At 46.5% G+C, this 22,770-nt stretch overlaps 3 protein-coding genes across 51 annotated transcripts in view; 1 reads left to right on the top strand and 2 right to left on the bottom strand.

Moving 5' to 3' along the window:
- The window catches only part of GLYR1 (glyoxylate reductase 1 homolog), a 63,864-nt gene extending 58,830 nt beyond the window's left edge, over positions 1–5,034 (bottom strand). For 7 of the 18 annotated variants that reach the window (XM_062626731.1, XM_062626730.1, XM_062626733.1 and 4 more), the window contains exons 1-3: positions 4,885–5,032; positions 2,795–2,831; positions 1,424–1,503 (exon numbers count right to left, since the gene is read on the bottom strand). In XM_062626731.1, the coding sequence (XP_062482715.1) occupies positions 1,424–1,503; positions 2,795–2,831; positions 4,885–4,922 (155 nt within the window). In that variant the 5' untranslated portion in view covers positions 4,923–5,032. Of the gene's footprint in view, positions 1–1,423; positions 1,504–2,794; positions 2,832–3,947; positions 4,041–4,489; positions 4,507–4,884 lie in introns of those variants that run through there. The other 11 variants (XR_009966274.1, XR_009966275.1, XR_009966276.1 and 8 more) reach the window with 5 other exon arrangements.
- A 2,107-nt stretch (positions 5,035–7,141) lies between these two features.
- On the top strand, positions 7,142–9,890 carry MRPS34 (mitochondrial ribosomal protein S34). Its single transcript, XM_062626750.1, has 3 exons — positions 7,142–7,923; positions 8,248–8,290; positions 9,179–9,890. The coding sequence occupies exons 1-3, from the start codon at positions 7,606–7,608 to the stop codon at positions 9,454–9,456; spliced, it is 639 nt and encodes a 212-aa protein (XP_062482734.1). The 5' UTR covers positions 7,142–7,605; the 3' UTR covers positions 9,457–9,890.
- Positions 9,891–12,140: 2,250 nt separating this feature from the next.
- The window catches only part of MAPK8IP3 (mitogen-activated protein kinase 8 interacting protein 3), a 78,585-nt gene continuing 67,955 nt past the window's right edge, over positions 12,141–22,770 (bottom strand). For 28 of the 32 annotated variants that reach the window (XM_062626690.1, XM_062626691.1, XM_062626696.1 and 25 more), the window contains 8 exons: positions 21,244–21,311; positions 19,722–19,870; positions 18,710–18,881; positions 18,471–18,584; positions 17,061–17,099; positions 15,478–15,657; positions 15,038–15,181; positions 12,141–14,473 (listed from right to left, as the gene is read on the bottom strand). In XM_062626690.1, coding sequence (XP_062482674.1) covers positions 14,352–14,473; positions 15,038–15,181; positions 15,478–15,657; positions 17,061–17,099; positions 18,471–18,584; positions 18,710–18,881; positions 19,722–19,870; positions 21,244–21,311 — 988 coding nt within the window. In that variant the 3' untranslated portion in view covers positions 12,141–14,351. The remainder of the gene's footprint in view (positions 14,474–15,037; positions 15,182–15,477; positions 15,658–17,060; positions 17,100–18,470; positions 18,585–18,709; positions 18,882–19,721; positions 19,871–21,243; positions 21,312–22,770) is intronic. The other 4 variants (XM_062626703.1, XM_062626725.1, XM_062626724.1 and 1 more) reach the window with 2 other exon arrangements.

Raw genomic sequence — 22,770 nt, 5'->3', positions numbered from 1 at the left:
ACAATACTCCAAGTGAGGTCTCACGAGAGCAGAATAGAGGGGCAGGATCACCTCCTTTGACCTGCTGGTCACGCTCCTTTTGATGTGGCCCAGGATACGGTTGGCTTTCTGGGCTGCAAGCGCACACTGCCGGCTCATGTTCATTTTCTCATCAACCGACACCCCCAAGTCCTTCTCCCCAGGGCTGTTCTGAATCTCTTCTCTGCCCAACCTGTGGCTGTAGCTGGGATTGCTCCGATTCAGGTGTAGGACCTTGCACTTGGCACAGTTAAACTTCATAAGGTTGGCATCTGCCCACCTCACAAGCACATCAAAGTCTCTCTGGGATGTCTTTAACACAGAACATCTCTGTAATTGATTCAATAATGTGAAATACAAGAATCAAGAACAATCAGGATAAAAAGAGTCAATCTCCTCAACTTTAGAACTTGATTTGCTCAAATAACCATGTCCAACAACTTCACCACCAAAAAACACTCTCTCCCTTCATATCAACTGCACATGCCCTAGACTACTAGAGATCCAACTAAAGTTCATACTATTATGCAGCATTCACTCTACTCCATCAAATTTAGACCTCAGTTCTTAGTGGAAATTTATTTTTAAATACGGAGCAAAAAGAATTTATTATTTTCAATCATTTCCTTAACAAACATCCATTAAATGGTTTCAGTTACCTTTTTTAAAAAAGTTAAGGGTTTTCTAGTCTTCCACAGGTAATTGCAATTTTCTCCCTTACTGCATAACTCAATACAAAATAACAGAAAATAAAGGGGGGGGGGGGGGGGGAATAATAATTTTCAGTTTGTTGAAATCCCGAAGTTCTTGGTGGGGTTGGGCAGTTTTGAAGGGTTTTTTTTTGTTTGTTTTCCAGTTTGTAACTATCTAAGTGTAGACAAGTATAATTTTGTAGATGTGTTTCAAATCAATAAATTCTGCCTTGAAAAAGATAGCCTACAATAGTTTTTGCTTCCCTGTACTGTAAAGTCTTCTCAAAGCACAGCAAGAATCTTTTCAGTCACCAGGTATGACAGTATATTCTTTTACAAACATCAAATATAGTGCTGGTTTATTCCTCTAGCAGAAAAATAAATGCACTCATTAGCTGTACCTTTCTCATACACACAGGCTAAAATCTAACCCTGTCATGTCACACCTACTGCCTAAAAACGGCAAGTTATCAAGAGCTTTTCTTCACAGCAGCAACTGAAATCATAACATGATTTAGTTATGAGATGTCTTTCCAGTCTTCATACCCCCACATGAGCAGCTATAGCATGCAATGATAGTTTATTTTTAAGTGCAAATAAAAGACAATCCTTTGCAAAGTTCCACTGTACTGTGTTAGTAAACATTTCTTCTGTGAAAGATCCTTATTATATAGCACAGTATTTTGCCCAGATGAAAACAAGCAGGTACATACTGATCTTCTGTTCCAAAAAACTTCACAAAGAAGCACTTTTTCCCACGAGGTTTCTTCAGATCTTTAGGTGGATTTACAATCTGAAGGTGATGAGAAGTGAAAGTTAAAAAGCACGTTTGAAATGAAAATTTACTCTATGATTTTACGTCATGTGTTACAGCTACTGTAGGTTTGTTTGCTTTTTCTACCTGATTAGGAAGAGAATCCTGAATCTGTACAAGTCTTTCAAGTAAATATGTAAGCCATGTGTTTCCTTAGACATGGGTAGGGTGCAGCAGAATGAAAAAGTACCCAAACTCCATGGATGCACCACTACACTATTAGTGAGGTTTTCTTCTCCTTATCTCCAATAGATAAGTTATCAATCTTTTTAAAATTGGCATTAATAATATTTCCATCTAAACCTCTGTCTTCACACCCACAACAGATTGCTAATAAAGTTTAAAATATTAGAAAAAAGCTGTCATTCAGTTACACAGCTGACACCAGAAAAGCTCTAGAGGAGCATGGAGTCCACTTGATCCAATAACCAAACGTTAATGTCAGACACATCAACAACACTTTATCCTACCACATGCTGTTCTCTCAGCATGCTTAATCCTCATACATACACCAAAAATAAATACAAAGTTCCTACAGAGAAGTAGAAATAATAAAAATGGCATATACAATTTTTTAAATCTTTTTGGCCTTTCATCAGGAAAAAAAATCCAAACCAACCAACCAAACCAGAAGAGAAAGTTAAACTACTTCCTACCCCAGGATTACTCAAAAAACGTGGCTCTAAAAAATATCTTGAGAAGACAGACTATTTCTATTACTTAACACAGTGCATTTAACCAACCAACTTACTATGGGAGGAAAGAAACTTACCTTGCAGAAACCAATAGGAATTAAATAAGTAAATCTGGGAAACACAATCAGTTTCAGAGCTGGAAGAACTGCTGTTACTTTTGATTCTGTCTGAACTAACAGCTGTCAGTGACAGGCTGAACTATATCAAATAAAGCCCTAAACTGGTTCACAGTTTAATTTGTATTAAAAACAAACAAACAAACAAACAAAACCAAACCCAACCAAAACAAAAAAACAAAATAAAATAAAACATAACAAAACAAACAAACAAGATCCAGTATTAATCTTCAACTGAAATGCTTTCAGGCAAAACTCTCTCAGTGTAGAAGGAAAAAGCATAACCAACCAACAAAAAAACACCACAAAAACCTAAGAAAGTAATACAATAATAATGGGGAAAACAAACAAACAACAAAAAAACAACTACAAAAAAAAAAAAAACAAAACAAAACCCTACACACACACACACACACACAAAAAAAAAACAATAAAAACCAAACAGCCGCCAAATCTCACCTTTCCTGGCCATGGAGGATACCGGCCCAGCTTCCCCCTAGAGAAAAACGAAAGTATTAGGCACTAGAACCAGAGGAAAAGAAAAACCAACCAACCAACAAACAAACAAACCAGCTATCCCATGTTTACCTTTTTGGATTATGCTACATTTTTTTGTATTTTGTATTACTTACATTCTAAATCTATCGTGACAGACAGAACACCCAGCTGACATACTAGCATTACACTGTTAAGATACCTGCACCTAAACTACGCCTCTCACCACGATCTCACTAGTCTTATCAGAATTTACATTAACAGATCAGCAGCAGCACCGCTACTGCTGGAAAACACAGTGTTACAATGCTTATTACTCCCATAATACTGGATATTCCCTCACAAGGAACTGAAAAACATATTGATGCAAGCAATCAAACCAAAGTTCAGGTTGGTAACTTATAGTCATCAGACATAACAGTCCAGTGAGCAGAGCAGCCACTGATTTCCAGCTCAGAGAACTGAGATACTTAAAAGCTCTCACAGGAAAGAATTACTGGCAGGATTCCCTGAACAGTTCCATACCACTTTCTTCAGGTGCTCACCACCATAGTAAGACATGCTAAAGATACAATAGAGCCATTTAAAAAGGCAGAAAAGTTATTTCCTACACTTGCAAATGAATCTATTATGAAAACTACACAAAAGTACTTATTCACAGAGGAGACATTAGTCTTAGCCCTCAGCATGGTGGCAATGCTTTCACAAAACCTTATCAGTCATTGTCTTGCAAGAGACTGGTAAAGAACCTGTGGAGACCACCACTCCCAAACCAGTAACTCTCAGCAAGCTGCTGCGAGATGGCAATGCTGCACAGACTATTCCACAGCCATGTTCAGGCAGGAAGGCTGTCAAGAGCTGGAACAGTGACCGTGTCTCATATTTGGTACCTCCATTCTTGTACTGAACACGACATTCATCAAAGCCTTTCCTATGCTACTGTCTTTGTACAGAGCTCTTCTGTGACGGCTCTAGGGATTGCACCTGTCTAGGTTGTCATGTACAAAACTAAAGTAGGATAATCTGCGTTCCAATACTGTGAGCAGTGTACTTCCCAAATCTGCCTTCAAAAAAAAAAAAATAAATTATTTGCTAAAAGGAACCAATCTGTACTTACTTTGCTATATAAATTAGACAACTTCACAGCATTGTCAGTTTTTCGGATGAGAAACTGCAGTTGTCACACCATGGCGCACGCGCTTCTTTTTATCTGGGATATAAATATAAATGCATGCACTTGCGTGTTGAGAATTAGCTATTTCTTGCAAACCCTAGCAGGACACCGTGGCCGATGAAGTACAGTAGAGCCTATGCTCTTAAAGAATGAGTGCTTGCAGGGCTTGATGCATTTGCCTTCTGATCAGGAAATACAGGTAAAAAAAATCACAGGTCTCCAACAATTAGAGGGCAGAACTGGAGTGACAAAGTGGCTTCTGTGAGCTACAACAGGGACATCCTAACGTGAAAAAAAAAACCACTGTTTTCCCGATTTGCCGTGTTGGTTCCTTAAAGCACTGCCAAGAAATTGTATCGCTACTCTCCCTAAACACCTACTAACTTTATGTCCCTTCTCACCTCCTTTGGGAGAACACCGTATTTCCAACCGAGCCCCGCAACGATCGGCCCCCGACGCGACTCCCCTCACTCCCTCCACCTTACACAGGTTCTTTTATGCGCCGCCTCCCGTTAGACTCCAATGCGGGCCCGGCCAAGAACCGAGCCTTCCTGCTCCCGGCCCGCTTCAGCACACTGCCGCGGATCGCCGCCCCCCCCCCCGCCCCACCTCACACAGCCCCTGAGGGACAGCAGTAGCATTACCAGCCGCCCGGGCGGCAACCCTCCCCACCCGCTGCGCTGCCGAACCCCTCCCTACCCGCAGCCAGGAGTCGGGAATCCCCCCCAGCTGCGGGGTGACAGCGCTCGTCATGGCATTCAGGATCCCGCCGCGCTCCCCCGGGCAGGGCACAGCCCCCGCCCGCGCATCGTCTGCCACAGGTAGCACCTCAGCCTCATTCACAGGAAGTGTCTGCTCCGCCACCCGCCGCGCCACTCACCACACTAAGTCTCCGAGCCTCAGGCTCACGGCCGCCATCTTACCGACAGAGCCCCAGCCGCGCCGCGCGAAGCCTGCCGGGACAACACGACACCGCCGCAGGGAGCGGAGGGGAACAGCGGCAGCGCAGATTGGGCAGCCCCCGTCACGTGGGAGGGAGGGCTGTCACTGACCTCTCCCCGGACACGTGACAGTGGCTGCGACGCCGATTGGACGGGCAGTATTGTAATGGCGTCAGGCTGCCGCTGGAGGTGTGACACAGGCGTGTGTGTCCAACCTTGGCCCCAGGCTGTCCCGCTGCCGCCAGCGTCTCAGGAGGAGCCGTCAGGCAGCAGGATTTTGTGCTGAACACGTCGGAGCAAGCGGTTACGATACTGCGGTGGCGGTGCCGGTTCTCCTGCTGTGGCACAGGGCGCTGCTCCCAGAGTGTCTGCGGCAGCCCGCAGTGGTGTACTTTAATACGGGATTTTGCCATGAGGAAAAGTAGACCGAGGACTCTGCTACTATCCAGGGCACTTCGCTGTCCAGGTGCAGCCTCTGCGGGCTGGCTGGGCACGAAGGAGCGTTTGTGACCTGCACGTGTATCTCCCACGGACCCCCGTTAGGCCAGACGAGGAAGTGGTCAGGTTTAGAATGTAGTATGCACCTGCTTGCCTGCCGTAGCAGCCGGGAGATGCTGTCTCTCGCTGGCTGTTGTAGGGTTACACCAGCTTTTCCTGGTGAATCTGTGTCAGGTGTTACCTTTCTGCACATTTGACTCAACCAGTTTCACAACTCCTCAAGCATTCTTGTGTCCTCTCTGCTCTGGGCCCCCACAGAAACCTTAAGTGCCTTAAAGGGTATGAGCTTAACAGGTGTGCTGGATACAACATGCTCACTCTGTACTAACTGTACCCTGTAATAAGTGGCTTAATTGCTCTGCCTTTTCTCAAATTTGAGTGGATTGAGGTCAGGTATCTTGTTACTCTAAATCAGTGTTTATCAGTTTATTCAGGTATGTCCTCGTTGTTACAACAGGCCTGTCCTTTTTCAAGAGATGCACCATATTAAGAGAAAATGGCCTATTTTAAGAGCATTAACAGCCTTTAAAAAAGGCATTTTTTTATGTTGTGTAGCCTGGACCCCCTTCTCTCCACTTCTTCACACATCCATCTTGGAAGCTGACAAAAAAGTCTCTTGATTCGGAGAAAACCCCAGGAACAAACTCGCCAACAGAGTTTCAAGTTGACAAGCAGGTATTCTTCATTGCGGCGCCGGGAGACACGGGGGATAGCTCCTCCTAACGTGTGTCCTCAAATTGCTATACAGGTCATCCTTACATGGTCACTGAGCATATTACATCATTTTCCAAAAAGTTTCCGGCATGCATACAAAAATGCGCTGGTCTTTAAGGGTCGTTTACTTTTCCCAACAAGCTTAATTAACATTACAGACGTAGCAATCATCCTGGCCTTCTACTTATCAATTAGCTTAACTGCTCTCATACCGGACATCTGCTAGTCCCCATCCCAGGTCCTGTCCTTCTGTTCTGCTTTTCTCACACCTTTTGTACCGAGGGCCTGAAACTATGTCAACTACTTCCAAGCACCGCAGTTATTTTCCATTACAAAGCCATCAAACTTAACATTACTGAGAACTGTTTACATTTTGTACTTTTGTGCCTCCTTGTCTCACTATAGTGCCTTCAGTAAAGGGCTCTGTAGCAGTACTGGAATGGATGCATTCACTTCAGTACAAGGTATTGGTTTAAAAAAGAAAACCCAAACCCACTTTTCTCCTGAGAGGTTAAATTTACCAGCTGTCGTGGTTGAAACACAGGCGGTAGCTCAGCACCAGCAGCTGCTTCCTCACCCCTGGGAGGAGAATCAGAAGAATGTAAAACCTGCGGGTGGAGATAAGAACAGCCCAATTACTAAAGTACAGTGTAATACTACTGTTACTACTAATAATAAGGGAAAGATCAAGAGGAGAGAATATAAAGCTAAAAGGTGAAGGAAAAAGACCATCAAACTATTAACCAGTAGTGATGCACAATACAGTTGCTCAGCACCTGGTGACCAATACCCAGCCTGACCTCAGCAGCAACTCCAGGTGAGCCCCCCCCCCCACCCCCTCAGTTTATATACTGGGCGTGACGTCCTGCGGTATGGCATACCCCTTTGGCTAGTTTGGGTCAGGTGTTCTGTCTCCGCTTCCTCCCGGCTTCCTGTGCCCCTCCTCACTGGCAGAGCATGAAACTGAAAAGTCATTGACCAGGGTAAATGCTACTGAGCAACAACTAAACCATTGCTGTGTTATCAGCATTGTTCTCAGCTAAAGCCAAAACACAGCACTGCACCAGCTACTAAGAAGAGAATTAACTCTATCCTAGGCGAACCCAGGACGCCAGCCTGTAGCCAAAATCCAGGGGCTAATACAACCAGACCTACAGTTTTCTATTCCTTAAATCTGTGCTGCACGGCTGTGTTGTGTCTGCAGAACCGACGCCGAGAGCTCCGGAGGTAGGACGCGGGGGCGCTACTGCCCCCCGCCGCTATTTTGAGAGCAGCCGACACACTTCCGCGAGCGGCGGAACGCGGGGAGGAGATAGTGTCCCTCCGGCCGCTTGCGCCACTGCACAAGGGTTCCGCTGCACAAGGGCTCCGGGCGGCTTCCGGGCTCGCCGGGAAGTGGAGGGTCGCGGCGGTCTGTGGTGGAGAGGACGGTGCTGCAGGACGGCGCCATGGCCCGCAAGAAGCTGCACCGGCCCATCGCCGCCATGGCCAAGAAGATCCGCGAGTACCGCGCGCTGAAGAACCGGCCTCGGGACTCGGAGCGCTTCGCCCTAGACTACGAGACCATGCGGCGGCCCCTTACGCAGAAGCGGCTGCCGGTGCTGGCCTGGGAGGACGTGCGATACGAGAACCGGCTGCTGGCCCTGCTCTGCCGCCTGCCGCGCCTCGGCGTGGGCCGCACCGTCACCCGCAAGTCCTGGCTGTGGGCGCACGACGAACCCTGCTACTGGGTCATCACCAAGGTGAAGGCGGACTACATGGCCGAGGTAATACCACCCCGCCGGCGCCTCACAGCCCACTGCTTCACAGAATCCCGGACTGGTTTGGGTTGGAAGGGACCTTAAAGCTCATCCAGTTCCAACCCCCTGCCATGGGTAGGGACACCTTCCACCAGACCAGGTTGCTCCAAGCCCCGTCCAGCCTGGCCTTGAACACTGCCAGGGATGGGGCAGCCACAGCTTCTCTGGGCAACCTGTGCCAGCGCCTCAGCACCCTCACAGGGAAGAACTTCTGCCTAAGAGCTCATCTCAGTCCCCCCTCTGTCAGGTTAAAGCCATTCCCCGTTCAACAGGTTCTTGTTTTCTTTGCAGAATATGGATCATGGAAGAGCTTGGGGTTACCTGACCTTCAGAGGTAAAACCAACTTATTTTCCTACATGTGAGGTTTGGAGAGAGCATCTGTAAGTGGGACCAGAGAATAACAAGTGGAGGCATATGGGAGGGTGAGGGAGCTGCAGGAAAACCACAGCCTTCCTACTTGGGAAATAAGTTTTTCTCAGATCTGTCAATGACAAAATTTTGCATGTTTCGGTTTCCAGTGCTGGGATCTGGCCCCCACAGGATGCCTTTCTAAGGAATGTTGTGAGATAGCCAGTGTAGGCTGACTATGGGGAAGGACAGCATGCCATTCAGGGAGTTAAGTGAGGTGACAGGTTAGTTTGAGTCTTCAAAAGCAAAACATAAAATGAATGCATGAAGGTATTCCAGGTAAAATTGTCAGTAAAATAGGAGTGATGTCAAGTAAACTTATGTTAGTGGGATTTTAAATTAACACTTGGAGTTGAGGGATTCAGTTACCATTTCTAAAGCTGCTTTATATTAGGCACATGAGTGTCACTTACTAGAGTTTTTGAAACATTTCTTATTCAGAGTTTTTAAAGGTGTTGGGTATTTTTAATATTTCCCAGGGAACTGTAATCAGTGAAAAGAACTCTTGTCCCTTAGCCATGGAAACTGAACTGGACAGATGAAGTGACATTTTAACTTAAAGAGGGAGTCAACCACAGAATTGGAACAACTTCCCTGTATTCCTTTCAGCCTGTTTCTCTTTGGATTTCCAAGGACAGTAGTGGGATCCTAGAGTATAGCAGGGAAGATACTGTCGGATCATTTGAGAAACTTCCTTTACTAGTTACTGCCAGTTGTAGGATTTTTGGTATCCTAGAGCTGAAACTTGTTGCATTTCCTGGAGGGAGTTTGTTGTGGATAGTGTTGTTCACTGTGTTCATTATCTTTTCTCAGGCAAAACTGAAGAAGAAGTGAGAGAGATTGACAAAGTCATGTACCATGACTGGCGTATGGTGCCCAAACACGAGGAGGAGGCCTTCAAGAAATTCACCCCGGTGCAGGAGAAGATCATTCGGTTCCTGCCATACCCACCTTTGCTCCGAGCCATGATCCTGGCGCAGTGGCAGAAAGAGGGAAAGCAAATCACAGAGGAGCCGATGATTGACCTGGAGAAGGTCATGGCCTCTCCCTGTCAGTGTGCAAAGAAAAAAACTACAGGGACACCAGTATAAAGACTTGTCCAATGTCTTGAGCTTCCCATGTGTTCTCAGTGTGTTAGAAGTACAGCATCTTGCAGAAGACTCCCTTGTCCACTGCGATAAGGTGTGTCCAGGTTTCCTGACTTTCTCCCCAGCCCTGTACAGTCACCTCGTCTGGAAGATGCAGATACATTCAGCTTTGTTTTTACCGTAGCTTTGGACTCAGTCAGCAGAGGAACCTTCTTGGTTCCCTGCATAGTTTCTGAACGCATAGCTCCTGTCATCTAGCTGCAATTCTTTGGAGCACAATTTCCTTTTCAGCCTGAAAATTAGTTTTTTAAGAACATTGGGGGTTTTTAATAATTTGGGTCCTACATAAATCAGACCAAAATGATTGAGAATATTGCATTATTTCACAGAACTGTGTATGACTGTATCTACTAATGAAAATAAATTTTTGAAGAAAACATGGTATTTTTTTTCAGTGCGTGGAGGTCATGAGCTGGTCCTTTGACGAGGAGCAAAGGCTGGTAAGAGGTAATCTCTCATTGCTCTGTAGGGCTGCTGCTTCACTGACTTCAGAAGCAATGGGAGAAGCCAGAGGAGGGAAAATCCAGAGTGTTGCCAGAAGCACAAACACTGGGGCTGTGAGACTTCCCACTGCAGCTGCTCTGGATGGAAGACAGTGTCTCTGACTTCCATAGCCTCCGCTGACAGGTGCTGGGCTGATGCCTTGCTGTCTTTACCATGGTCAATGTACTACTGAGCCAGCACATTTCTGAGGACAAGCAAGATGGGAGAGGAGAGGTAGATGTGACTTAGGTGGGATGAGCAGAACAACCTAGTCCTCTGTCCTGCATTGCCAGGAATTCAACGCAGTTCAGTTCTGGCTATGCAAGAATTGTCTGACCACAAAGGGCAGAGCCAAGTACTGTTAACAGGGTCCACCAACAGCCCTAGACAAATCAAGAAATGACTCATGACCACCATCTATCCAGGGAGCCTGGCCAGGAGCAAAGGCAAATGGAGATAATATACCGTAAGGCACAGAATCATAAAATGACTAGGGAGGGAAGGGACCATTGCAGATCATCTAATGCAAACCTCCAAGTCCAAGGGGTCCATCTAGGAGCAGCTGGAGACAAGCACAGCTCAGGCACAGACTAAAGGCCCCAGCTAGTGCTTAAATGAGGCTCCTGGACCATGAGTGAAAAGGGCCAATGCATGGATGGGATTGTTCTGATCAGGACAATCATGGCCTGCTGGTGACCTCAGGGCCTTACATTTGGCAGAGGGCAGTGGTGCCTTCACACAGAGCCCTGGGCAACCTGAGAGCCTTGTCTCATCATGAAGGTCCCCTTCTGGAAAGCTGCACAGTCCTGTTCTACTGTGTGCTGGATTAATTGCCTAGAACACACCAGGAGCTATGCTGGCACTCTCAAAACCTGTGCACAGATGACTGCACCCACCTGGGTGGGTGCGAGACACACACTTCATCCAGTGCCTTGCTCCAACTGCAGACCCAGGAGTGCAGGATGGGCCCTAGGGCCTATTTCCAAACGTCATTGTAATGGTGCTTCCACTACCTCAGGAGCAGTGCCTATGGTACTTTACCTGGCCTGGAACCATGGAGGTGGGTCACTTCAGGTATCCTGGTGGGGCATAAGGAGGTGGCTCCCTTGTTGCTATGTACAGCCACTGAATTAATAGCTGTACATATTGAATTAATGCAGTTCTACAAAATAAATATGAATGTGTCTAAGTGCTGCTGGGACTAAAAGGAGCTCACTTCCTGCATGCTGAACATCACCCATTCCTGTGTCAGTACCACCTGGTACTGACAGAAGACATTGGCAAACTGAGTGTTGAAAGCTGAGCCTGATGTGTTAACCCTTGCAGCTCACCTGAAGGGGACACCCCAGGACAGCAGAATCGTTGTCTTTTTTCCCTTTTGCTTCTGACACTGGAAGCTACAGGCTGCACCTGTGGCTTGCAGGACCTTCTGCTCCGACGGGGTGAACAATCTACACCTCATTCCTTGCCACTAAAATGCTTAATGGTGAATATCTGAGCTGCCATTCCCACCCTTTTAAGTGCCCTCAAGCTATTAAACACTGAGCAGAACTCCCAGTGCCTCTGCAGGAAGATGTCCCACACTTGCTGATGTTAACACATTTATTACATACAGAACAGATATGGATTATAGTTTCATAGCGTAGGGGATAAAGCATGGGAACATACTGACACAGCAGTCTCTTTACAGAATGCCATCTTCAGACCAAAGAGCGGAGTTTACAGGCCTTAAGACACTTTTTAAAATCCTTCCATAACATACAAGATACTTTACATACATCACAGTGGAGATATGACAGGGAAGTGTGTTGAAGCCAGTCAGTTATTACCTTGCTGCCCAGCAGCCACCAAATGCCTCCAGAAGCTGACAGCAGAGGCTGGTTTTACTCAGCTGTAGCTGCCCCTCTTGGGCATGCGCTTCTGCACTGAGCTGGAAAGGAACCTGTTGACAGAGGCCTGAGATGGGTTTCCTTTATGTTGGCAGGGTGCAAGGGCTGACAGGAAACCAAGTACTGTCACTTCAACTGCTAAAACCAGATAGAGAACAAAAAGTAAGAGGTAAGAACACTGCAATTCTCTATTTCCCTATAGAGTAGACAGAGCCAACAAACTGAGCCCTACTAGGGCTTTTTTTAATCCTCTCCTCTTCAGTATGCCCAAATCCTAAACTTTACCTGGCCCTAACTGATCAGCTGTTACATGTCTGTGGAATCTGTGCTCTGAATGTTGATCTTGTTAACACCAGTACACTCTGTTGTGATTCAAATAGCTCTTCCTACCAGAAAGCATTTTGGGGAAGTGAACAAAGCCTGGCATTGTCAGCAGTGCCCTGGTGACATGTCCCTGGTGAGAGGTCTTCCCACACGGCGGTGGTGGCTCCAAGCATCCCTTCACCACATGCCAGCCACAGAGCCCAGTGTGCCAACGGCCAGAGGACACTGTCCAGCTGTGTTCCACCTCGGTGTGGGTGTGTGTCACGGGCATTGCTGTGGCTCTACTCTGGTAGCATCTCCAGAGATGTCCCTCTTGCCTCCTTGAGGGGAAACGTAAGCCTCAGCCTTTTCTGAACTTTGGATTCAAAAATCATTTCAGTGCTGCTGCATTGAGACAGATGCCACATGTCAGAGCTTCCCCTGGGAATACTATTCCTGCAGCACATGAGTAGCTTTAGACCACCAGCCTTGGGGGCAGCCTGGTCTCTGGCAACAAGCACAGGACACAGCCAGGAGCCTTCGAGGAGATGGAGGCTTCCCCCTGCTGTTCCCATACCACCACACTGGCACACGGACATCCCCATGAGCCCTCAACTGCTATACAGCTCAGAGAACAAACAAGATGACCACCAGAGGCTTCCAAATCCACTGCTAGCAACTGCTACTCAATCTAGTCCTGCACATCCAGAAGGGAGCATTCAAAGGAAACAGAACTTGTTCTTTTGAAGACAGGACTGTTTCCACTGTCAGAAAGGGAGGACAAACCATTGCCTCTACATCGGGAGTGGCCATGTTCTGTACCAGGATTTCAGAACCACTCTCCCCGGCCCCATTTTTTACTGCTTCTCTTGTAAGCAGGGCATATAGTTGCAATCCCCCAGCACTGCTCACACAATGAGGGCCAGCATGCCTTTTTCTCAAGGGCTGTCAATTCTTTCCAGGAGTCAGAAGTCTGCAGCTTTTCAAACTACTTAGTAATAAATACAATGCTCATGATGTTAGCTAAGAGATTGGGAGATCTGGCCTCAGTTCCTTTCTCTGTGTGACCTCAGGTGATATATAGCCTTTTTGTACCTCAACCGCATCTACAATGTCTTTACAATGACAACCACAGTGTGAAGGAAAACGGACAGTTCCTGTGACTGGGACACAGCCTTGTGAGTCCAGGTAGCCTCAATGTGTTAATGCATAATTCACAGCAGACAAACATCACCTGCCCTCATTTATGCTTTAAAAGCCAACAAATGCTACACAGAGATAACTTTCTCCTGAACCTTTGAGAAAGAACTCAAGGGTTCTTCTCTACCTGGCATTTCTGGAAGGGGTGTTAAAAGTACTGCTGCCTTTTCTGCTCTTAAAAAAGCAAGGCTCTAGTACCCCTTTACTACCAGTTTCCAAAGGCTCTGTAGCCTCCACCGTCACTCATCTCCCGTCTGAGACTACCACCCAATCTTCTCCAGACACATGCAGTCAGCCAGCACATGACTGCTGCAACAACAGCAGCAAAAGAAGACTTTCCACCTGCAAGTCTGGAGGATGCGTTTCCCACAGTAATGACACTGCTGCCTTCTCCAGCCAAAGAGCCTAAGTGCTGCCCAAGCCCTGACACTCTGTTCTATTGAGAGCTCCTTAGACCTGCCTGCTCTCAGTCTGTGGGACATTATTCTGTGCTTAAGGGTAGATAAGGTGAAGAGTCCACTGGTGAACTAGAAAGGATTTCTGCGAGGATGCTGTAGCAGTTGTGATTCACCACCACTGCTCTGGCAGGGGATGCACATTCTTCTCATGCAGGTGGAAGTGAGACAATTTGCCAGAGAATCTGACCCACCACCATCAGCTGCCAGCTCCTGTGCACTGGGCAAAGGCTTTGCACAGTTGTAGCTCCAGCCTCACTTCATCAATGCACTGTCATTTCTCTCCTTGTACATGCCAGCTCCAGAGCAGAACAATAACCCAACCACGCAGAAAGTGCAAGGGCTCAAGATGAAAGCGAGGTGAGAAGGGGGTCACAGTCCGAGGCAGGAGCTGTTGCAGTTGTCTGGGGTCGGTTTCCAGCAGTAGGATAATGCACGCGTTCTGTATGTACATCTTGGCATTCAGGCAGGAGGAGGGACACTTACATTGGTGGGAAAGGAGAAATTCTCACTCAGGGATGTATGATACCTGCCACACAATAATGTGGCTCCTTTCAGCCTTAGAAAGTACTGGCTTCACCTGGGTGGTGTCTCCTGCATTCTCTTCTGTCTCATCATCTTCTCCATCCCCTGAAGAGAGAAAACAGAGAGTAAAAAAGGCAAGAAAGAAAATCCCAAATTGCAAGTGCTCTGGAATACTTCCAAAGAGACCCATACCCCTGATACAATCTTGGCAGCCTGACAACAGACATCATGAGCTGAGATCTTCCTTTATGCCCGGAGAATGTTTCTAGCAACATGGTGCTTTTCTGAAGCAGGACCGCATGGATGGAACAAGCAATCTCCAGCAGCAGGGAATTCCTTTCAGGGAAGCCAGTGTTTGTAACACCAAGCGCCCTTAAGTAGCGCAGGTGACCACAGTGCAGCAGCAATGTTTGGAGCCAGTGGCACAGTGTTTTTTTTAATTTCCAGGGACATGAACAGATTCTGTGGCATTGCAGGCACAAGCAGGGACAGGTTATGGCAGCCTCAGGCTCTGCAAAGAAAATGCTCACTATCTGCCCTCACAGCCAGAGGCAGGAGACAGAGATCAGTGCTTTTCAGTGCTTTTCACATCTCACTCGCCACCACCCCAATTCCTCTCTGCCCTGCACACCCCTCCTGTCCCAGATTCCTTCCATCACAGGCACTCACCAATCCGGAAATCGATGTACCCTTCCCCTCCGCTCAGCACAAGGACGTTCTTCAGCTTCTGCCCCTCAGTCTCTGTGGCTGCTGTGCTGGGGTTCTCCGAAGGGCTGTCCAGCACACTCCCATTCAGGGTTGCTAGGACATTGCCTGGGAGAAGACAGAGTTGCTGTCAGTGCCTCTGCTAGGCCCTTGTGCAGTTCACACACACACAAGAACACAACTGAGCAGGCCCGGTCCTTCTGCTGGTGGAATTCAGAAGCCACTGCAGTTTAAACACAGAGTTTAAACACTGTAGGTCAAACTCTAATCCACAGTGTTTAAATAGTCTGAGTCACAGTGACCTGTGAGTGCTAGGAATGCATGGATGGGTGTCTGCAGATCAGATCAAGCCCCTGCTCAAGAACAGACAGTGGGACAAGAACCTCACAAGGACTGATCCTTACCAGGCACAGAGACGAAGAACTTGACAGCATCCCGGTGGCCATGGAAACAGAGTTGTGCCTGAGCCATGGAGCAATAGGGAATAAAACTGCTGGCAGATTTGTCGCTGTTGTCATCACCATACACGTGGATGACCCCACCAGAGCGGCTGCCCTCTCCAGAGGTTGGTGAGGTCTTGTTGGCTGGGGACAGGGAGGAATATTGTCAGCAAAGGCTTTGAGTTCCATTTACAGAAGGCACTTGGTCAAAGAGAAAACTTGTGAGCCATGAAGAAAAACCTTTGAAGGCACAGGTCTCTTTAAAGATCTTGCACAAAGGATGTGATGAAGGAGACACCACTAGACTATGTAGTCCCTCTCTCTTAGGCTGATTAACGACCAATGATAACAAACTACATTTTCTCATCAAATATAGTATTCGGCTTCAAATAAGGTATTCATCCCTGGAGGTGCTGGACAAGAGTAATCCTAGGGCAAGCTAAACAACATCTCTGAGCTGTCTCAGAGAAAGCCTCTTCACCACCAGCAATCCTGTCCAGCCTCTAGAAATGATGTGCTGTCCTAGGATCTACCTTGGTCTTTCACACCTGGGAGGGTATCCAAAGGTGTCCACTGTACGCAGGAAACACTAAGGGCACCTGGAGGAGAATTCCTGCTATTCTCTAGACCGGTGAAGTTCCTTGGTTTCCAAGTCAAGTACTTTGCTCATGCCAAGCCCTGAGCACACAGGGTGTTGAAGGCAGTCTCTGGACCTGGTGGAGGCCTCTTAGCCCAGTAAATGCCACAGCAGTGGAATAAGGTCCTTCCTTAGCCTTGATTTAGCTGTGACACCAGAAGATCAGCTACTCAGGCAGTGAACATTTGAAAGATGTTCACCATCCCCAGTTTCCAAGGATTTCAAGGTGGGCTCAAGGGCCTGCATCCAGGCTCTGAGAATGTGAATGCTTCCACTCAGCAAGAAACAGATATCGTTGCTCAGAGCTCAGGACGGGAAATGCTTTTCCTTCTGCATGCACCCCCACCAGTAGAACAGAAGCAGTACTAAGATCAGGCTTTCAATTTCCATGAGAGAACTCGATTGGTTGTTTCATTATCCATAGTTCTCTATTTGGTTTGGGCTACATTTCAGTTAGGTGACTTTTGTCACAGCACCTACTGCCACTGTCCTGGAACTGATGAAACACATCCTTAGAAAGCCAAGGATGACCAAGGAAGAACTTGAACTGTTCTTCCAAGGACTTCCCTGCTTCCTGGAATCCTCTCAATGAACCTTTAAAGTCCCCATCTCAAACCTAGCCTACCACAACAAGAGAACTACAGATGAAGAATAAAGTACTCCTAACTCAAAAAAAAAAATCCCACATGTCAGCTGGTGAGATGGATGAAAATTATTTTAGCCATGGCAAATGAGGATATTTTCATTACTGTCTCTGGTTACTTTACTCAGATGGAACTAAAAACAAAAGAGTGATGAGAAAGAATGAAAGGAGAGAACTGAGTGGCAGAATGGAAGGGTGGGAAAGCAACTGGAAGGGTGAATGGGTGCAAAAGGAGTGAATGCTGAAGGAAGGAGGCAATGGACTTACCCCGGAGCCCAAGGAGTTGGCCTCGGTGGAGGACTACAGCTAGGCACAGGCAAGGAGTGGGGACACAGAAGGGCATGGGAATAGACAGGCAGGACAAAAGAGAAGAGAATGCTGATTACTGGGAGAAAATTCAGGGAGCAACAGAAATGTATAAGACCTAGAGAAATCGCAACAGAAGCTAAAGACTCAGAATACCAACACTGTTCTTGCTCACTTTGCTCTTATCTTACAAGGATGAATGTAGTATCTGAGATGGGAGAGGGACTACGGCTACAAGGATCCACTGCTAAGATTTCTAGGGAAACCTTACTGTTTACCACATTTTTACAGAAACACCAAAAAATAATGCAACTGGCTTACAGCAGAGAATAAGCTTAACTCAGAATTAGGACAGCAGGCCCAAGCAAGAATGGGCTTTAAAACAGGGATTCAGAAATGAGACCAAAATTGCAATGCAGAGATGACTGTCACTAGTGTCAGCCCCAGGCATATCCAGCTCCAACAGCCTTAGAGGAGACCATCTCAACCCTGACCTCCAGGAATATTGCAACAGGTTTGCTCCCCTTTTTGTGTAAGAGCTTTTGCTTCTCAGATTTATTGTGAGCAGTGGCAAGAAACGTAAACTTGGCTGCTTTCTGTTGAAAGCAAATCCTACTCCCCCATTATAAACTGCACAGATCTTCAAAATAAGATGCAGACTGACAGGTACAGAACAGGATTACTAACAGTATCAACTAAACTTCCAGCTCTGGAGATGCACCTATTAACTACTACTGTTGGGATACTAATTTCTACTTGACTGATAAACCTGAGCTCTAATTTGACCAAATTAAGCTACTCTAAGGTCAGTTTCTGGGAAATACTATTATGGAGATGTTTAGATGTCTATGCCAAAATAAAATTCTCCCTTGTGATGTCTCATACTATGGCCTCTTTTTGGAGACTTCCTGCAATTCCCAAAGCTTTGTTTCTCCTGCTTTCCAGAAGCTACAGAATCAGTTCACGTGAGTCTACGCTGTCAGGGTCATGCTCAAAAAAGACAACTGTACAGATGGTAGAAAGGTCACTGGTCCCCCAAGAAGGAAACTGCTTCAGCTGCACTGAAAGGGACAGTAATAAATACCTGTTTGGTTTTAAACAAGTTAAATCCATTCAACTGAACACTTAATTCCTCTGTAAGAAAGAGTTAAGCCAAGTTCAGGATTGCTCATACTCAGGACTCTTCTCTCTGAACACTGTTCAAAGGTGTGTCAGGTTCAGAGTAAGAATGTCTGGAAAGCATTATACGCCAGAGCCATCCTCCATGCTGCACAAATAGCAAATAAATGCATTTTTTCGGGGGGGTGGGGGGGAATGGGTAGGGTGGGACAGGAGGGGAAGGCAGAAGTATTTGCAGTTGATGGCACTTACTCTCAGTCAGTGGAATGGAGATGACGACACCATTCCCTGTCCCTACCCAGAGGCGGTTGCCAGCGATAAGCAGGGCTGTAATCCGCACGAATGAAAAACCCAGCTTTCCGGTGCCTTGTAAGCATGAATAAGAAGCGGAGAGTCAGTTACGACTTTGGGCAAGGTCTGCTTGTGAATTTTGATTTCTCTCTGTTCTTAGTCAGCAACAAATCATTTACTCACAGTTCCTACTGCCTCACCTAGCATCTTGCTGACATAAGGCTCAATATCAACATCTTGCAGATGTTGATGGCTGTGGGCATGGTAAAGCCTCAGGGTCGAGTCCAAGCGGATGGAAACCCATACTCCATCTCCAATCCATGCCAGCTGTCGCACCTGACTCTCCCGCCGAGGGTGGGCATCAAAGGATTTCTGAAATGCCAAGTAGATGAACAACGTGGGTTCATAAAATGTTTGCAATTATCTACATGTATACTGCATTGTCTTCAATTGAGATCACTTGTTTGGGCTTCAAAGCTCTTGGTGAAAAATGTGGTAATGCCAGCCGACCTCAGAAGTTCACTACAGTATACAGAAAATCCCTCACTTGAGTGACTCTGCAGAGATTACAGTCTTCGCAGGCTACTTCAGGAGCATTTAGAACAGGAAACATTCAGGAACATTTAGAAACCAAGAGCTTTCAGTGTCCTTGGCAGAAAAGGAAAACACACAACTCCAGTATAAATCCCAAAGATCAAAATGCCTTGGCTCACTGATATGAACTTCAGATTCAGCACTTCTGCCTTTGATTAGAATTACTCCAAGCACTGTCAAATAGCCTTGTACCAACACCAGTGTATTGAATTTCAACCAAAAGGCTCTAAACATAATTTTTCTTCAGGCACATGGGATCACTGCAGCTTGCTTTCTGCCACAATCCCTATAGAAGAAGAAGTCTTAGACCATGTACGAAAAGTAGCTGGAAGGCATGCACATATATTTGTACAGCATGTGGCCTCACAGACTCACTAGTAAAGACAAAGAAAGTGCTCAGTTTAGACTTACCTGAAGATTTAAGTTCTGGAAAGAGAGGAAGGAATGAATACCTCCTGGCAGACTGGATCATAACATGACCCAGATTGACCTTTTGGGTCCTACAGTCAGCAGTGGCAATACAAAAGTTCTGCACTTCCATACACTCAGCAGAAAATAGCTCTAAGAATACATACAACATAAGCATGTGCATGCATGTACACACATTTGCTCTCTTACCTCAATCTGCATTGTCTTAGGTTGGATAACATGGATTTTATTCTTGTAGCCACACCAGACTCTATCATACACAACAGCCATGCAACGGATGGAATGGTGAGTGTGACCAAGGTCCATTAGGTGGTAATTACTGAGATCCCACTGACCATCTAAGGTGAAAAACAAGTGTGGAAATATGCATCTCCTTCATGACATGTCAGTATACCACATATACCTAAATATACAGGCTTAATAACACTCAAATGCACATCTTGCTTATGTCTGTAAACTCCCACGAATCTATGCTACTACTTTGGGCCAGCCTTGTACTTACAAAACACATGACAGTAACGCTTAGTTTGGTGGGCTGAAAGCTTTCCAAATCAGGATAAATTAAACATCCTTTTATTGTAATGAAGTGAACAGGCTTCTCTAACAAGTACAACAAAAACAGAAGAGGAAGAGGAAAGACAGCCTAACAAGACTATGGAGAAACTTTAAAGGAAATGGACAATACAGTCCTTGCAGTAAGGATTCCTCATAACACACATAATTCCCTCAAAGTGACAAATCCAGAATACAGAATCAGATCTCCCATCTCTCAGGCTTATTTTCTAGCTAACTAGGCAGATACTGTGTCCTTCACAGAGAGATGGCCTCTGTATTGTGAAGCTTTATCCTGCTTCTGATGGGAACAATTTTCGTATGTCAATGGTCAGGCTTGAACTCACAAGAAGGCTGAATCAAAATTCAGACTGCACAAAACAGGGAATCTCTGTATTTCAGCTTCCTATATAAACTGCTACTCAATGAATAACTAAGTTCTTACTATGCAAACATTAGTCAGAGTTAGCAAATTCCCACGTGCTGTCTTCATACCTAAAAAGGTATGAACACAGCTCAGAAACTGCTCAAGTCATAGTGAAACAAAACCTATAACAGTGAAGAGCACAAGATTAAGGCATGTCACATTATTTGGACATCTCTTTTTTGCAACAAGAAAAACTATCCAAAGGTAACGCAAAGATGCCATTTGTTACGGATTTCCAGACTTCCAGTGAATCCCAGCTCTGCCTGCTGTGTACGCAGTGATCAATTCCAGTCCTTACAGAGTCCAACTTCTCTGTTTGATCAGGCAGATCAATTGCACGGATAATATGCTCAGGTACAGCCTGAGCTGTGTGGAGCTCCCTGTACATGCCCTGTTACAGCTGATTTGTGAAAGCACAGTAACACTGATGTGGTCCATGTGTATTACACTTACACCAAGCACGCCTCAAACAACTACACAGCATGTGTATTCCTGGAAGTGCTGCATTTGCTCTGCATGTGCTACACAGCACATACGTATATTTTTGTTCAAAAAAGCTCGGGAAATGGTGTAGATGTTTTAGAATGACTAATACATGTGTGTAATAGTTGTGCATTTTAACCATGTTTGTACTCTGGCAAGCTAGCACTCTTCCTTCCCAATTCAGAGCAGCACTTAATGCACTGCTACACTTTCAGGCAACCTGTTTTAATCTTAATACATGTTTCTTACCTTCTCCCCGGTGGAATATGGCTAGTGTTCCATCTGCCAGAGCAACAAGGACCCTCCCTTTCACATGCCTGAAATCACAGAAAAGTAAATACTTTGTCTGTAGAAGTAAGAAACTAACAAATCCTTTCTGACACCCACCAAGGAAGCGGGACCAGCAGGTGGAAGGAGGCAGTTCTACCCCTCTACTCTGCTCTCGTGAGACCCCGCTCGGAGTACTGTGTGAAGTCCTGGTGTGCCCAACATAGGAAAAGGCCAGCCAGGCAGGGTGGTGGGGTTGCTCTTTATGTGCGGGAGCAACTACAATGCACCAAGTTCTGTCCAGGGACAGATGATGAGCGAGTTGAGAGTCTGTGGGTGAGAATTAAGGGGCAGGCTGGCAGGGGCGATACTGTTGTGGGTGTCTGTTACAGACCACCAGATCAGGGTGAGGAAGTTGATGAGACCTTCTACAGGCAGCTGAGAGCGGCCTCACAGTCACAGGCCGTGGTCGTCGTGGGGGATTTTAACTTCCCTGATGTTTGCTGGAAGGACCACTCAGCAATCCAGCCACAGTCCAGGAGGTTCCTCCAGTGTATGGATGATAACTTCCTCCTGCAAATGGTGGATGAGCCAACCAGGAGAGGAGCGCTGCTGGATCTCATCCTCACTAACAAGGAGGGTCTGGTTGAAGCAGTAAGGGTTGAGGGCTGCCTTGGTTGCAGCGACCACGAGATGGTGGAGTTCAGGATCTTGTGTGGTAGGACCAGTAGAATAGCAAGTAGAATTGCAACCCTGGACTTTAGCAGGGCAAACTTTGGCCTTTTCAAGCAATTGCTGGGGGAAATCCCATGGGCAAGGCTGCTTGAAGGTAAAGGGGCCCAAGATGGTTGGTTGGCATTCAAGGATTGCTTTTTCCGAGCTCAAGATCGGAGCATCCCGACACGTAGGAAGTCAAGGAAGAGGGCCAGGAGACCTGCGTGGCTAAATAGGGAATTGCTGGGTATGCTCAAGTGGAAGAGGAGAGTTTACAGGTCATGGAAGGAGGGGCTGGCCACTTGGGAGGAATATAAGGCTGCTGCTAGAGGATGCAGGAAGGCAGCTAGGATGACTAAGGCCTCCTTAGAATTAAACCTGGCAAGAAGGGTCAAGGACAGCAAAAAGAGCTTTTTCAAATACATGGCAGACAAAACTAACACCAGAGGCAATGTAGGCCCACTGATGAACGGGATGGGTGCCCTGGTGACAGAAGATACAGAGATGGCAGAGTTACTGAATGCCTTCTTTGTCTCTGTCTACTCTGCTGCAGGCAGTCCTGAAGAGCCCTGTACCCCTGAGACCTTAGATGAAGTCAGGTCGACGGAGCGGTTTGCCTTAGTTGATGAGGAATGGGTTAGAGACCAGTTGAGCAATCTGGACATCCATAAATCCATGGGTCCAGACGGGATGCACCTGCGGGTGCTGAGGGAACTGACGGAAGTCATTGCTAGACCACTCTCCATCATCTTTACCAAGTCTTGGGAAATGGGAGAGGTGCCTGAGGACTGGAGG

The sequence above is a fragment of the Pezoporus occidentalis genome, unplaced genomic scaffold (assembly GCF_034315485.1).
Source record: "Pezoporus occidentalis ecotype Australia unplaced genomic scaffold, CSIRO_AGI_Poc_V1 ctg297, whole genome shotgun sequence".
NCBI classification, from domain to species: Eukaryota; Metazoa; Chordata; class Aves; order Psittaciformes; family Psittacidae; genus Pezoporus; species Pezoporus occidentalis.
The sequence above is the reverse complement of the archived record's forward strand: the minus strand, read 5'-3'. Positions and strand labels throughout refer to the sequence as shown.

Excerpts from the sequence above, each read along its gene's own strand:
- MRPS34 (XM_062626750.1), top strand. The coding sequence starts at position 7,606 with ATGGCCCGCAAGAAGCTGCACCGGCCCATCGCCGCCATGGCCAAGAAG. Across the intron at positions 7,924-8,247 it reads AGGCGGACTACATGGCCGAG|AATATGGATCATGGAAGAGC; the intron begins GTAATACCACCC and ends TTTTCTTTGCAG. Across the intron at positions 8,291-9,178 it reads GGGTTACCTGACCTTCAGAG|GCAAAACTGAAGAAGAAGTG; the intron begins GTAAAACCAACT and ends ATCTTTTCTCAG.